The sequence below is a fragment of the Hesperophylax consimilis genome, chromosome 3 (genome assembly GCF_061612785.1).
Source record: "Hesperophylax consimilis isolate HC1 chromosome 3, BYU_Hcon_1.0, whole genome shotgun sequence".
Taxonomy (NCBI): Eukaryota; Metazoa; Arthropoda; class Insecta; order Trichoptera; family Limnephilidae; genus Hesperophylax; species Hesperophylax consimilis.
Genome location: NC_142838.1, coordinates 44,156,816 through 44,172,742, shown reverse-complemented (window position 1 = coordinate 44,172,742; position 15,927 = coordinate 44,156,816). Strand labels below are relative to the sequence as shown.

At 36.7% G+C, this 15,927-nt stretch overlaps 1 protein-coding gene across 1 annotated transcript; it reads right to left on the bottom strand.

Annotated features, from left to right (window-relative positions):
- Window positions 1–12,281: 12,281 nt before the first annotated feature.
- LOC149425594 (uncharacterized) lies at window positions 12,282–13,838 on the bottom strand. Its single transcript, XM_089650798.1, has 3 exons — window positions 13,349–13,838; window positions 12,950–13,118; window positions 12,282–12,519 (listed from the first exon to the last, which is right to left on the bottom strand). The coding sequence occupies exons 1-3, from the start codon at window positions 13,836–13,838 to the stop codon at window positions 12,282–12,284; spliced, it is 897 nt and encodes a 298-aa protein (XP_089506924.1).
- Window positions 13,839–15,927: the final 2,089 nt, after the last annotated feature.

The window sequence follows — 15,927 nt, the reverse complement described above, 5'->3', positions numbered from 1 at the left end:
GTCGTCCCCCGACTTCCTCTACTATTCACATTTGCGTCATATATTATCCTCCGACTCTTTTCTTCGTCCGTTCGCTCTACATGCCCAAACCATCTAAGCGCCCCTTTCTTAATCTTACTCATCACGCTTACATCAGCTTTGCATTCTTTGTGGATTTTCACAATTCTAACACGCTCATACACGAACCACATTTGAACTGTTTTATTACTATTGTAATTTCTTAAAATAACTAGAAGGAACTTCACGCAGATGAAATTTTGTGCTCTGATATATAGATATCAACCTCATTTCAGAATGGTGAGATTTGTTCTCTGTTTATTAACCTTGTATAAGAATGGTGAGATTTGTTCTCTCTTATAGAGATATTAACCTCGTGTCAGAATGGTGAGATTTGTTCTCTGTCATAGATATATCAACCTCTTATCAGAATGGTGAGTTTTGATCTCTGTTTATCAACCTCGTATAAGAATGGTGAGATTAGTTCTCTCTTATAAAGATATCAACCTCGTATCAGAAAGGCGAGATTTGTTCTCTGTCATAGAGATATCAACCTCGCATCAGAAAGGTGAGATTTGTTCTCTGTCATAGAGATATCAACCTCGTATCAGAATGGTGAGATTTGTTCTCTGTCATAGAGATATCAACCTCGTATCAGAATGGTGAGATTTGTTCTCTGTCATAGAGATATCAACCTCGTATCAGAAAGGTGAGATTTGTTCTCTGTCGTAGAGATATCAACCTCGTATCAGAATGGTGAGATTTGTTCTCTATCATAGAGATATCAACCTCGTGTCAGAAAGGTGAGATTTGTTCTCTGTCATAGATATATCAACCTCGTATCATAATGGTGAGATTTGTTCTCTGTCATAGAGATATCAACCTCGTATCAGAAAGGTGAGATTTGTTCTCTGTCATAGAGATATCAACCTCGTTTCAGAATGGTGAGATTTGTTCTCTGTCATAGAGATATCAACCTCGTATCATAATGGTGAGATTTGTTCTCTGTCATAGAGATATCAACCTCGTATCAGAAAGGTGAGATTTGTTCTCTGTCATAGAGATATCAACCTCGTATCATAATGGTGAGATTTGTTCTCTGTCATAGAGATATCAACCTCGTATCAGAAAGGTGAGATTTGTTCTCTGTCATAGAGATATCAACCTCGTATCAGAATGGTGAGATTTGTTCTCTATCATAGAGATATCAACCTCGTGTCAGAAAGGTGAGATTTGTTCTCTGTCATAGATATATCAACCTCTTATCAGAATGGTGAGATTTGATCTCTGTTTATCAACCTCGTATAAGAATGGTGAGATTAGTTCTCTCTTATAAAGATATCAACCTCGTATCAGAAAGGCGAGATTTGTTCTCTGTCATAGAGATATCAACCTCGTATCATAATGGTGAGATTTGTTCTCTGTCATAGAGATATCAACCTCGTATCAGAAAGGTGAGATTTGTTCTCTGTCATAGAGATATCAACCTCGTATCATAATGGTGAGATTTGTTCTCTGTCATAGAGATATCAACCTCGTATCAGAAAGGTGAGATTTGTTCTCTGTCATAGAGATATCAACCTCGTATCAGAATGGTGAGATTTGTTCTCTGTCATAGAGATATCAACCTCGTATCAGAATGGTGAGATTTGTTCTCTGTCATAGAGATATCAACCTCGTATTAGAATGGTGAGATTTGTTCTCTGTCATAGAGATATCAACCTCGTATCAGAATGGTGAGATTTGTTCTCTATCATAGAGATATCAACCTCGTGTCAGAAAGGTGAGATTTGTTCTCTGTCATAGATATATCAACCTCTTATCAGAATTTGTGGTGAGATTTGATCTCTGTTTATCAACCTCGTATAAGAATGGTGAGATTAGTTCTCTCTTATAAAGATATCAACCTCGTATCAGAAAGGCGAGATTTGTTCTCTGTCATAGAGATATCAACCTCGTATCAGAAAGGTGAGATTTGTTCGCTGTCATAGAGATATCAACCTCGTTTCAGAATGGTGAGATTTGTTCTCTGTCATAGAGATATCAACCTCGTATCATAATGGTGAGATTTGTTCTCTGTCATAGAGATATCAACCTCGTATCAGAAAGGTGAGATTTGTTCTCTGTCATAGAGATATCAACCTCGTATCAGAATGGTGAGATTTGTTCTCTGTCATAGAGATATCAACCTCGTATCAGAATGGTGAGATTTGTTCTCTGTCATAGAGATATCAACCTCGTATCAGAATGGTGAGATTTGTTCTCTGTCATAGAGATATCAACCTCGTATCAGAATGGTGTGATTTGTTCTCTATCATAGAGATATCAACCTCGTGTCAGAAAGGTGAGATTTGTTCTCTGTCATAGATATATCAACCTCTTATAAGAATGGTGAGATTTGATCTCTGTTTATCAACCTCGTATAAGAATGGTGAGATTAGTTCTCTCTTATAAAGATATCAACCTTGTATCAGAAAGGCGAGATTTGTTCTCTGTCATAGAGATATCAACCTCGTATCATAATGGTGAGATTTGTTCTCTGTCATAGAGATATCAACCTCGTATCAGAAAGGTGAGATTTGTTCTCTGTCATAGAGATATCAACCTCGTATCAGAATGGTGAGATTTGTTCTCTGTCATAGAGATATCAACCTCGTATCAGAATGGTGGGATTTGTTCTTTGTCATAGAGATATCAACCTCGTATCAGAATGGTGAGATTTGTTCTTTGTCATAGAGATATCAACCTCTTATCAGAATGGTGAGATTTGATCTCTGTTTATCAACCTCGTATAAGAATGGTGAGATTAGTTCTCTCTTATAAAGATATCAACCTTGTATCAGAAAGGCGAGATTTGTTCTCTGTCATAGAGATATCAACCTCGTATCAGAAAAGTGAGATTTGTTCTCTGTCATAGAGATATCAACCTCGTTTCAGAATGGTGAGATTTGTTCTCTGTCATAGAGATATCAACCTCGTATCATAATGGTGAGATTTTTTCTCTGTCATAGAGATATCAACCTCGTATCAGAAAGGTGAGATTTGTTCTCTGTCATAGAGATATCAACCTCGTATCAGAATGGTGAGATTTGTTCTCTGTCATAGAGATATCAACCTCGTATCAGAATGGTGGGATTTGTTCTTTGTCATAGAGATATCAACCTCGTATCAGAATGGTGAGATTTGTTCTTTGTCATAGAGATATCAACCTCTTATCAGAATGGTGAGATTTGATCTCTGTTTATCAACCTCGTATAAGAATGGTGAGATTAGTTCTCTCTTATAAAGATATCAACCTCGTATCAGAAAGGCGAGATTTGTTCTCTGTCGTAGAGATATCAACCTCGTATCAGAAAGGTGAGATTTGTTCTCTGTCATAGAGATATCAACCTCGTTTCAGAATGGTGAGATTTGTTCTCTGTCATAGAGATATCAACCTCGTATCATAATGGTGAGATTTGTTCTCTGTCATAGAGATATCAACCTCGTATCAGAAAGGTGAGATTTGTTCTCTGTCATAGAGATATCAACCTCGTATCAGAATGGTGAGATTTGTTCTCTGTCATAGAGATATCAACCTCGTATCAGAATGGTGGGATTTGTTCTTTGTCATAGAGATATCAACCTCTTATCAGAATGGTGAGATTTGATCTCTGTTTATCAACCTCGTATAAGAATGGTGAGATTAGTTCTCTCTTATAAAGATATCAACCTCGTATCAGAAAGGCGAGATTTGTTCTCTGTCATAGAGATATCAACCTCGTATCAGAAAGGTGAGATTTGTTCTCTGTCATAGAGATATCAACCTCGTTTCAGAATGGTGAGATTTGTTCTCTGTCATAGAGATATCAACCTCGTATCATAATGGTGAGATTTGTTCTCTGTCATAGAGATATCAACCTCGTATCAGAAAGGTGAGATTTGTTCTCTGTCATAGAGATATCAACCTCGTATCAGAATGGTGAGATTTGTTCTCTGTCATAGAGATATCAACCTCGTATCAGAATGGTGAGATTTGTTCTCTATCATAGAGATATCAACCTCGTATCAGAATGGTGGGATTTGTTCTTTGTCATAGAGATATCAACCTCGTATCAGAATGGTGAGATTCTTCATCCTACACGGAGAAAAATGAGTACCTACGGCTTGTTTTTATCAAGATACTGCAAAAATGTTCATGATCATTTCCCAATAAAATTTGAGTTATTCAGAATATATCTGAACACGTATTCATACACGTATCCTTGTCCGAATAAATATAATGGACGAGATGCGAAAATATTATTATTTTGAATAACAAGTGTTCCAACTTCCAGGAAAACGAACAATTTGATCAGATTTTTAATAATTAACAATATTTCATATCAGTAAGTTTTCACGGTGTACATTCATGTTCTCAGTAAGGACTAGAAATAAGAACTCTGATATGAACATTAAATAAGAAAGTTTTTGAACTCTGTATATGTTCATGGAAATCAATCGTTAGAGAATTTGCTGGAAGTTGAAAAACTCACATAGGGGCCATGACTAGAATTTTTCATGTATAGAATATTTCATGTATCATGAATAGAAATTTTCAACACGAAAGACATCTTCAAAAATTGTTTGGTAGTAGCTCGTCATCTTTATTCCTGGCTGTAATTCCACAAAATGGTTTGGTAGTAGCTCGTCATCTTTATTCCTGGCTGTAATTCCACAAAATGGTTTGGTAGTAGCTCGTCATCTTTATTCCTGGCTGTAATTCCACAAAATGGTTTGGAAATAGCTCGTCATCTTTATTCCTGGCTGGAATTCCACAAAATGGTTTGGTAGTGGCTCGTCATCTTTATTCCGGGCTGTAATTCCACAAAATGGTTTGGTAGTAGCTCGTCATCTTTATTCCTGGCTGTAATTCCACAAAATGGTTTGGTAGTAGCTCGTCTTTATTCCTGGCTGTAATTCCACAAAATGGTTTGGTAGTGGCTCGTCATCTTTATTCCGGGCTGTAATTCTACAAAATGGTTTGGTAGTAGCTCGTTATATTTAATCCGGGCCGTAAATTCACAGAATGGTTTGAAAGAAGCTCATCATCTTTATTCCGGGCTGTAATCCTACAAAATGGTTTGGTAGTAGCTCGTCATCTTTATTCCGGGCTGTAATTCCACAAAATGGTTTCGTAGTAGCTCGTCATCTGTATTCCGGGCTGTAATTCTACAAAATTATTTGGTGGTCGCTCGTCATCTTTATTCCGGGCTGTAATTCTACAAAATATTTTGGATGTAGCTCGTCAAAGATTTTTAGTACTAGTAATACTACCGGAATTATCCGGGCTGTAATTCCACAAAATGGCATGGTAGTAGCTTGTCAGCTTTATTCCAGGCTGTAATTCTACAAAATGGTATGGTAGTAGCTCGTCACCTTTATTCCGGGCTGTAATTCCACAAAATGAATCCTAGTTAGAATTTAAATAAAACAAACACATAAGTACCATTTTATGCAAGATTGTTTATTAATAAATAAATAACGTGTTTTTTTACAGGGTAAATAATTAACTGCATTATTTATATTAACATGAAGGGCCGAAGTAAATTAATGATTTTCGTACGTGTTTTCTCATTACACCCATATACGTTTCTGTACGCGCGAACGCTGCAAGTTCGTACTCAACGACAACGTTCAAATTGCACACCGAACGCAGCTGTTTTCTGTCGTGCTTTAGAATTATTATAATTTTTTTTAACTAACCTAAATCCATATAGGTAAAATACATTTCCAATCGTGCTACGTACCATCACTAAAATAAATCAGTAAATTAAGTTAAGAATTTGATCATCGTGTTCATTATACAATATTATTACTATCATTTATAAATAAACACTTTGCTTTAGAATCTTAAAAATATTATTAATAAGAGCCGAAGATCCACCTTGCCACATTTTCATCGTAGTCTTCTATATCATCCCCTCCCGCGTCTACGATGCTGTCCAACCCCCCTGGCACCCCCGGGGCGGGAATTCCTCCTCCTTCTTCCGGCTTCACCACGGCGAAGCCTTGCGCCCCCATCCTGCATTGGAAAATAACAGAATAAGTAAAGTACTAATCTTTACTTTAATAATATACGAGTATGTTAATACCTCAGTGAAACAGAGTTCAATCGGCAAGCTTTGTTGCTGTTCGCATAAAATCTGCTGTTATATTTTTATTTGTTCTCCTTATGTATCTTTAGATAATATATGAAGCAAATGTGAATGGCAGCAGAAGTCGGGGACTTCCGTGGAAGACACTGCACGATCAAGTGAATCAGATACTTTAGTCGGGCCATGTCAAAAGTCAGAATAATAGAAGAGTATAATTCTGTATCTTTAAAACGAATTGAAAATTTTATTTTGTAATATTTTTGAACACTAGCGATTATTGTAATACCCGGAGTAACACGTAAGTAATGCATTCCGTAGACTTTTACGTAACATTAATTTCACATAATTCGAATTTGTATATTTTCTAATTACAGGCCTACAACTTTGACTTTTAGATTGCAGCCAACGAGTTAATATTACTCGTACAATGCCATCTATGCATTCCAATTTCTAAAATGAAAAAAAAATGTAAACTCCTCTTTTTTCCTACTAACTCTTATTATTTTTTTAAATCCTAATTTTCGAGTTTTTTTTACGTATCTGCAAATTTAAGCAGATCACGTGTTACGTAATACTAGATATTGGTAGAATCTGTACCTGAGATTCTGATTCTAAATGATAGTCAAAAGTTGTCACCAGAAATACTAATTAAAATGTCTAAGCAAATAAAAAAACTATAAGTGGCCAAACGGTTACGGCAAACCGTGTCTCCGTCAAATGTAAACGAAACTGGTTGGCATATTATTATAAATTAAAATGGTGTGCGTAAAGCTGCAGAGTTACACACAATCGCAACGTTTGAGGCTGGCACTCTAGTTATTTATAATTTATTATGTTACCGATATCTCAAAAAATAAAGTAATAAACTTGAACATTGAACAGTGAACATTGTCAAAATGTATGCAATAATAGTGTCATGTGACGTCACCCGCACCGTACAATTCGTAATTCGAATGCAGAGATGTGCTTTATTTCAAATAAATCAATTTCAAATGGAAATGCAAAATGGGTATTTTCCATTTTGCATTTTAAATGCTTTTCTCAATGCATTTTCCATTTTAAATGCTTTTTTGCAACATTCTTCCTACTATCTCCACTCATCTTTTTTTCATAAGCCCCAAATATCAGTCGGTCCTCAACCTCGCTATGAGAGATAATTTCCATTTGTCAAGTTGCTCCCTGGTAGGAGCCCTGGCAACTGAGTGATACCATTACAAAACACACTGATTCAAATACTGAACATGGCCATGACGCTGTAATATTAAATGTTAGATAGCAGTTTCTATGTTTTTACGTTGGCAACATTAGTCCCGCGCAATTTTTTGTGGTTTCATAATCTGTAGTCGTGGTGTTTTTGGATTTACAATCATGTAATATGTTTGTTCTACATTGATGTCCATTATTAAATGACAAAATTGTTTAAAAATTCTATAATTATTTTGATTCTTTGACCTGAGAAACCATTTTGCATTTTGAATGCATTTTGAAAATAGGTATTTTGCATTTTGCATTTGAAATGCTTTTCTGAAAACCATTTTGCATTTTGCATTTTCAAATGGAAAAATTTTGACCCATTTCCATTTTGCATTTCAAATGGTTTTGGGTGCCCATTTTGCACATCTCTGTTCGAATGGCAGTGCTGCAGTACTGCCGCGCATGTACGTGATGTCACATGCTTTCCGTCCGGCCGCATATATCATTTATCAAAGTTTGTAAGACTAATAATTTACATTTTACAAAAGTTTAAATCCTCTAAGTAATATTATAAATTTGTTAAAAAAATGAAATTGTTGTAGTAGACAACCTCATTCCAAATAATATATTACCAATTCATCATAATCCAGCCGAAATAGTGAAAAGATGCGCATTGGGTAGGTAGGTAATTTTAAAATTTTGTGGCAAAATTGAGGAAAATGGCTTGCATGAAATGTGCAAGTCAAATGGTGACAATATGTGTAAGATTTGTGGAAAGTTAGGCAACAGTTAGAAAACGTTTCGTATTATTTACACACCTGAGGCAATCGAATTGCACGGAAAATATCTCGAAAGAGTCCCATCTTCCCTCGAGGCCCAGGCACATGTGAATGTTTCTCCCGGCGAAGTAAATATTGGAGAACTTAGCACATAGTTTCAAAGTATTGAAACGGGGTATACCTATGCAGGCTGGACGGGGATTTTTACCTGGAAAAGAAAGAAAAATCTCAACTGTAAAGCAGAATCTATTTGTCTGAAGCAGCTACCAGCACAACTCTCAAAAGGTGAATTGTCGTCATATTTATACGGCCGCTTCCTTCTGGAATTTCTAGGTCAACACAAATTTTTACTGCTTGCAACGCCGTTTCCATCATAAGCTTTGAAATATCAATTTAATGTTAAATTAGACAAATAATGTTGAATCAAAATTTATCAATTGGATAAGCATAAATGTACTCGTACTTCTCTGAAAATAGCAATTGAAAACTTTTAACAAGTTGCTTTTCTTGTTCATTACCAGCCTACATTGGCTTATAATAACGCTTACGATAAAAACCGAATTTATGAAAAACTTACCAGAAATTTTGTCTTGGTACATGACGCGCTTGTTGAGCAAAAGGGTGTAATCAAAAGCAAAGTCTTCTGGGACGTAAATGACCTTCAGACAAGCTTTCTGTGAGAATAGGTCAAGCAATGGACCAGTGCAACACATGCATTGTCCATAGGCACACTTGCAAGGGCTGACTGAAGCTGCTGCAGGTGGACTAGTGGGTTTTGGAGGATCCTGTTTTACGGGCTTCTGGCTATTGGTGACTGGTTTGTTAACGCTGATTGCTGGTTTACTGACGGTGGTTCCTGGTTTACTGACGGTGATTGATGGCTTTAAAACTGGTTTTGTGATGACAGACGGCTTGATACCGGTATCAGGTTTGATACTGATGGCTGTAGCTGGTTTACTTATAACTGGTTTAGAGACATTTACAACTGGCTTTGAGACAGCTAAAGTCGGCTTGACACTGGCATCTTGTTTGATACTGATGGCTGAAGCTGGTTTGATTCTGATGGCTGTAGCCGGTATGATGCCTACAGCTGGTTTGGAGATACTTACAGCTGGCTTTGAGACAGTTGAAGCCGGCTTAGCGATGCTGGCAGCAGGCTTAGGAACTTTTACCGCAGGTTTAGTAACAGTAGTTACTGGTTTACTAATAACCAGGGGTATATTGGTGGCGCCAACTGGATTAGCAACACCGATAATAGGTTTTATATCTTCATCTCGAACGATGATCCTGTGTAGAGGTGGATCTTCATTGTTATCAATTGGTTTATCAATGGGGGCAATATTCTGAGTTTGTTTTGTTTTCACTGGTTTAGTCTCTACAGTAATTGAAAAATTTCCTGTCTTTGATCTGAATGATGTTTTAGTAGGGAAAACAATTTCATCATCTGTATTTTCTTCGTTAATGGCTGAGACGAAATCACTTCCTTCTGAAATTTGTACGATTCTTAAGGTCCCCCGCCTCCTGGGTTCATGCCATTGCATGATTTCGTATTCTGGAATATCGTCAACCTCCATAGGACTTCCGATACTTCCAAAGAAAACCTCATTGTCGGAAACTGTTCGGTAATCTGTCAATGTATAAAATGAAATGTTAATAAGAAATATATATTTAAAGTTGATTGTGGCTAATTATGTGATGTGTCATTGTATACTCAATGATTTTTCAAGAACCTTTTAAAACGTATATTGTCAGCGTAATATCTAATATGGGGAATGCTTTGGGCTGGAGGAAGTGGGAGAGGGCGGATAATAATATTTGGCTAATTTATATAGCGCCGTTTTCGTGAGAAATCACCTCAAGGGATAAGCTACCTAAGTACTTTCAATTAACTTTCGGTTCTAGATACCAGTAGAAGGCTCACAAAGCTATGCCTCTATGCCCCCGCATTCTAAAGTTCTACCGATTTATAACATATTTCTCTAACTAACACTTTAAGTTTTTATGTTCCTTAAAATATGTATTTTATTTTTGAAGATAATGTCTATACATTTGTAAAGCTGAAACGGTAATTATATTAAATTCACTCGAAATATAAAAAAAAATCGCAAAGTAAGCTCAGAAAATTATTAAAAACCCCTTTTTGTTCTGTTGATAAATATGCTATGCTAGATATGAAAAAAATCACACTGTATCATTGCAATTTCAAATTTTCGCTTAGTTATTAGTTATTATGTCTTTTTTAATGTTAGCCCGCTCCCTCTAACATGCGTTTTTACATATTTCCCTTTCAAACCAACTTTGAACGCTTACTACGGTGCCTTAATGAAAGTATCTTCCACTCCACCAAAAAACAAACAAATGCATCGAGAACATTTTTACTACCCAGGACGAGATTTCTGAACCCAGAACAAAAGATTTACCGCTCAGCCTTTGCAATTATTTTCTTATTTTTCTACATACACGACTGCAAGTGGGTACTATTCTCAGCGAAATACAAACATTAATTTACAGGATACATTTTATAAATATATTTACTAATGTATATCTTTATTTATTTTGATACTGGCTTCTGATATTATTTTCCATTGGATATATATATAAAGAATATGTACAAACAACAGACCACTTGAACGGAGTGCAGAATTCGTAGGTACATTGTTTGAGCTTGTTAGGCACCTAAAGTACATAAAGCGCCAAATTGCTGTTAGAAACGAGCCCACTCTAAATGTTTTGATAATAAATCAAAACACCACGTTTGTTGGAAGAGGCAGTCTATCGTGACTAGGACAGTACTGTAGAAAATTATTTTGACAGTTATAAATAAATTATTATTAATATTTCGATAAATTAAACAAACTCTCACCTGAGGAGGTTTCCCAAACAAGGGCCGCAATCAGCACAAACTTCAACAAAAAATTGCACATTTTCCACTCATCTAAACACAGCCGGAACAAAAGAGACACTTTCTACTACCATTGACGGATTCTGCGCAGAATTTCCCGCCTTTTCGGAACACAATAAAAATTTGCAATAATAATAACAATAACAAAAGCGGCTCGGCGGCTAAGAAGAAAACTGTGTCCGAGTGAAAACACTGGCCTTTCCTAGAGAGGTAATGAATAACTGATGACTATTTTACTATTCGTAGGTTAATTCGGAGAAATTACAGTGAGCCAGTAGTAGCTCGGACTACATGCAGGCGGATGTGCGGGACACACGCAGTATTCAGTCTTGGCCTGTCCATGCGGTGTGGTAAGGAAAAACCTGTTCCGGAGATGTTATATGGCCTTTTTCCGTGACGACTGGTGGTAAGGCGACCCGATTTGGGTTACAGATTATTTATACCCTAATGAAAGTATTTCTGTGGACCTGACTCATTACGGAGGAGAGGTGTGCTCTTAAAGAATCCTACTCAACTTCTGAAAAGTCGATTCAACGAGTACCCAACACAAAATGATTTGAAAAAAAGGTAAGAAGAATTGTGCTGAAGGTTCAGATGATCAATAACCTCATCAGCAGTAAAATGGTTGTATTGGTGTGAGTTAAAACGGTACTTAATGCAAAAGTAATTGCTGATTCGTTGTGCTCCAATACATGTACCGATAATATGATATCAGGGAATTGCGATGGTGGATGTATACTTGTAGTGATTGTGTTCTCTCAGGTTTTTATGCTTTGCACAGATTGGATAGAAGTTATTCATCCTGTACAAAGTCGATTTTACTGACACTCTTTACATACATATATGTAATGTTTTAAATATTCACGTGAATCATGCTTGATACCAATAAATCAACTTAACAGTTTTATGAGGTTTGATACTGGTGTCGAAATCTCCTAAGCACTTAATTAACATATTTGGCTAATAACAGCAATAACAACATACTAGTCTCCACGGGCGACTAACACAATCACTAATTTAATAGTCATATTAATCAATAATTGGGTGAAATAATAATACACTACACTACTACCTACTGTGTAATACATTTATTTTAATCGCTTATTTAATAGATTTTATTATTCTTTCCAGTTATCATTTTGATTATGACACGGTAAAAAATAATTAATAAATAAATAATTTTAATCAATAAATAGCTTTTTTCCTAATAATTATGATTACATTAAATAAATATATTTTTATATTATTATGTAGGAACCTAATAAATAATATCATCGGTTATCCAAATAATTGTCAGTAATCGTCATCAAGCAGATCATCCAGCACATCACCGTCATCATCATCGCCCCCTCCCCCTCCCCCGAACAGGCCGCCGAAGAAGCCTCCATCATCATCATCGTCATCTTCGTCGCCACCTCCGCCTCCACCACCGCCCCCCAGGCTGCCCAACCCCGGAACTGGCTTCAGCGGCTTGCGCTTCACCTTGTTCTTGGTCGGATTGAGGCCGGTTAACAACCCCGCGTTGCCGAACCTGGAGACAAAAAGTTTATTTTATTAAGTGATACATTTCGGGAGGCGGAACCATTCATTGGATAACCAACACCTCTGCCATATGTCACCCTAAGTGGTTTGCTATGTCTGATGACTTGAGCAGGGATGCCCGGGTTCATAGATAAGGTTTGACCATATCTTGGTGGCGGATGTACCTCACTTAAGTATCCCGCTTACTTTGACTTACATCAACAAACCAGAACATTACAAATAAACATGAAACAACACTAAAACCATTTCAAGTTATAAAATTCCGATTCTGAATGATGGTGTCTCACCAGCACTAATACAGAAATACTGAAATGGTATTAATATTATTAAACCAAACAGGGTACAAAGACAAGGAGCCCAGCCACCGCTTTGCTAGCCACGAATAGTATAAAATAGTTTAAAACGATTAAAGTGCTTACTTGAGACAGTTATAATTCCAGGAGAGCAGGTCGAACCCAGCGATGCTGGCGTCAATATCCACGCACATGTGAACGTTGGACTTCTTCAGGTGGATGTTGTTGATGCGCGCGCACAGCTCGAGGAAGGGTGCGCGCCGGGGGTTGATGCACAGGGGTGGGGGGTCGCTTACTGGAATCAAACGCAAATTAAATCTTAAGCACTACTTTCAAATACTGTTAACCTCAATTAGGTTTTTAATTATATATTGCTAATGGCGCATCGACAATAAAGGACATGTAAAAAATGTTGTTGTGCCTTGAACTATATATTAGGTAATGATACTAAAGGAGAATGGTGTTACAAATTAAAGTTCTATCTACGAATCTACGAGAAGCCCAAAGAAAGCCCTATGTACATACTTGGTAGCTTCCTGCGCGTAATAACATCACCGTTATAGGTCATGTCCATTTCAAAAGCAAATTCCTCTGGCAAGAACTTGACATTTGCGCATCCCGGGGACTTCATGATTGTGACGCAACAACTACATTTTCCCTTGGCGCAGGTGCAAGGAGCCCGCGTTGAATTGACCACGACCATTACAGGTTCTGGGATCGACTCTTCAAGTATAGGAGCTTCTGCCACTGGTTGAAGAACCTCTTCCACAATTGGAACAGGATCTGCTGCAGCTTCCGCGATCACTTCTCCAGCTGCTGGTTCAACTACATCTGATAACAACTCTTCATTTGTAATTGGAGCGGGTTTAACATCATCGGGACTGTAAATTTCGAGGGTTATTTCATTCACTGGTTTATTATCTGATAATGTATCGGGGACGTCTTCTTCGATAAAATCCACAAGATTGCCATTCTGTTTAAATTGACTTTTATTTGCTTCAGCAATTTTCATCATGTTGTTCCATGTTTCCAGTGGTATGTGAATTTGTATGAAATCTTTGCTTGAAACAGCGACAGTGAATTCTATAACATGTAAAAAAAACACAAAATTAGTATTCATGCAACGGTATCCACTGGCACTAGGTCAGTAACGTGTAACATAAACGTAAAAAAAACGTCACGATTCTAAAAAAAACCACCGTTCTGAAATACGCGCGTATAAATAGTTAAAAATAAGGGATTAGTGCAAAACAAACATAAATTGAAAGTGATAATAATATAAGTTGAGAGTACGCCATTTATATAATGACGACAAATATAAAATAAAACGTTAAAGATTTCTTTTATACTAATACACTTGTTAGTTCTACAGATTTTGGTTTTGACTACATAAATAGGTAGTTAATAATATTATGCTCTGGTCTCTATAGGGTTTAATATTAACTACCTGCTCACATCATGCAAAGTTTTGTAATGTTTTGTAAACAAGTAATTGATTGGAAATTCTTCATGAATTAAGGGATTATTCAATGTAGTTTTTTATATCATCAATCAACTCACCTGGCGCTGTTTTTCCGTCGGCGAACGAAACCTTTTCACTTAAAAAAACGGCAAACACAAAAATAAAAATTCGAAGTGTGCAAGGCATCTTGCAGTCTACATAAAAATAAAACATAAATACATTTAAGATCTCTAAATGACCTGCCTTTCCACGGCTCACTGCCTCCACACTGTCTTCACACTGCCTGCGATTCGGTCTGCCGAAATATCATTAACCCCAAACCGCAGGTTGTTGACTGAAGCAGCCAAAAACCAAATTAAAAAAAACACTAAGCTGCTTTGCTGTCAATTCCATCACTGATTTCGATCCGACGTCGAAACAAACCTGTTCCAAGTACCCCGTATTCTATCGCATGCAAGTCACGATATACACAGTAAATGATTGAGTGAAATATTATATATACGAGCATGATGTTCCACAGAATACTGACAGTCTTTCTGAACCTGTTGCAAAACTGATTGTACATGTACCAGAGTTTATGTGCAAGTTACCGTTGAGGGCAGATTAAAATATAACTTCATGTTAATATAATTTATACGCAGCTTAACAGCATAAAGATATTAAAAGAAAATTTTGATACTTCAACAATGTTTAGTGCATTCATGTTGATATATGGCTGTTTTGTGGGTACTATCTTGCCCATTTCACACTTTCATAAAAAGGTATGAAAATGACAGTAGCGTCATTGACTTGAAAAGACGCCTCTTTTTTGATTTCCAGTATGAACAGGACACACTGTGATACCACAGGGGCAACATCATGAACATATTATTTATACGTGCTGTTGTATAATTATTGTAGAAAAGAGGTTAAGAGGTTATAAAAGAAACAACAGCATAATTAATAAGTTTTTATTCATGTAAAAATACACAACATTTCCATTCAAACTTCGTTTAAATACTGGTGTACTTTTGACAAAATATTTACAGTTAAACAAGGCAGTCATATCTAATAAATAATATTCTCAATCAGATCGAATAAATTACAAATAAATTAATTTTAGTTACTCCTTCTCTTTTTTAGACTTAAATTGCTAATTTGTTTAAATCTGCTTGGGTGCTTCGAATCTCATCATTCTGTTTTGTCTCGCGCTACTTCTGAATCCAAACCTTCCGAATCCCAGAGAATCGGTAATCGTTCCCAATATACCACCAGTTTCCTTCTTTTTGATCCCAGTTGCTGGTGTGTCTTTCTTAGTGTTCTTCTTCTTTTTTGAGCCTCCCAAACCGAAAGTTTCGCTGATAGCTCCTCCAATTCCTCCTAAAATATCATCATCATCATCATCTTCTTCTTTCTTCTTTTTCTTCTTGTCCACCTTGTTTACCTGAGCATCTTCTGTTTCCGTTGAGCTCTCTTTCTCGTCATCGGCACTGCTATCGTCATCATCATCGTCGTCATCGTCATCATCATCGTCTTCTTCTTCATCTTTCTCTTCATCGTTTTTCTCATCATCAGCTTCTTCAGTTGACTCACTGGTAGTCTCCACAGCATCTTCAACGCTTGGTTCTTCAGAACTATCTTCATCATCAGTAAAAGATTCCAC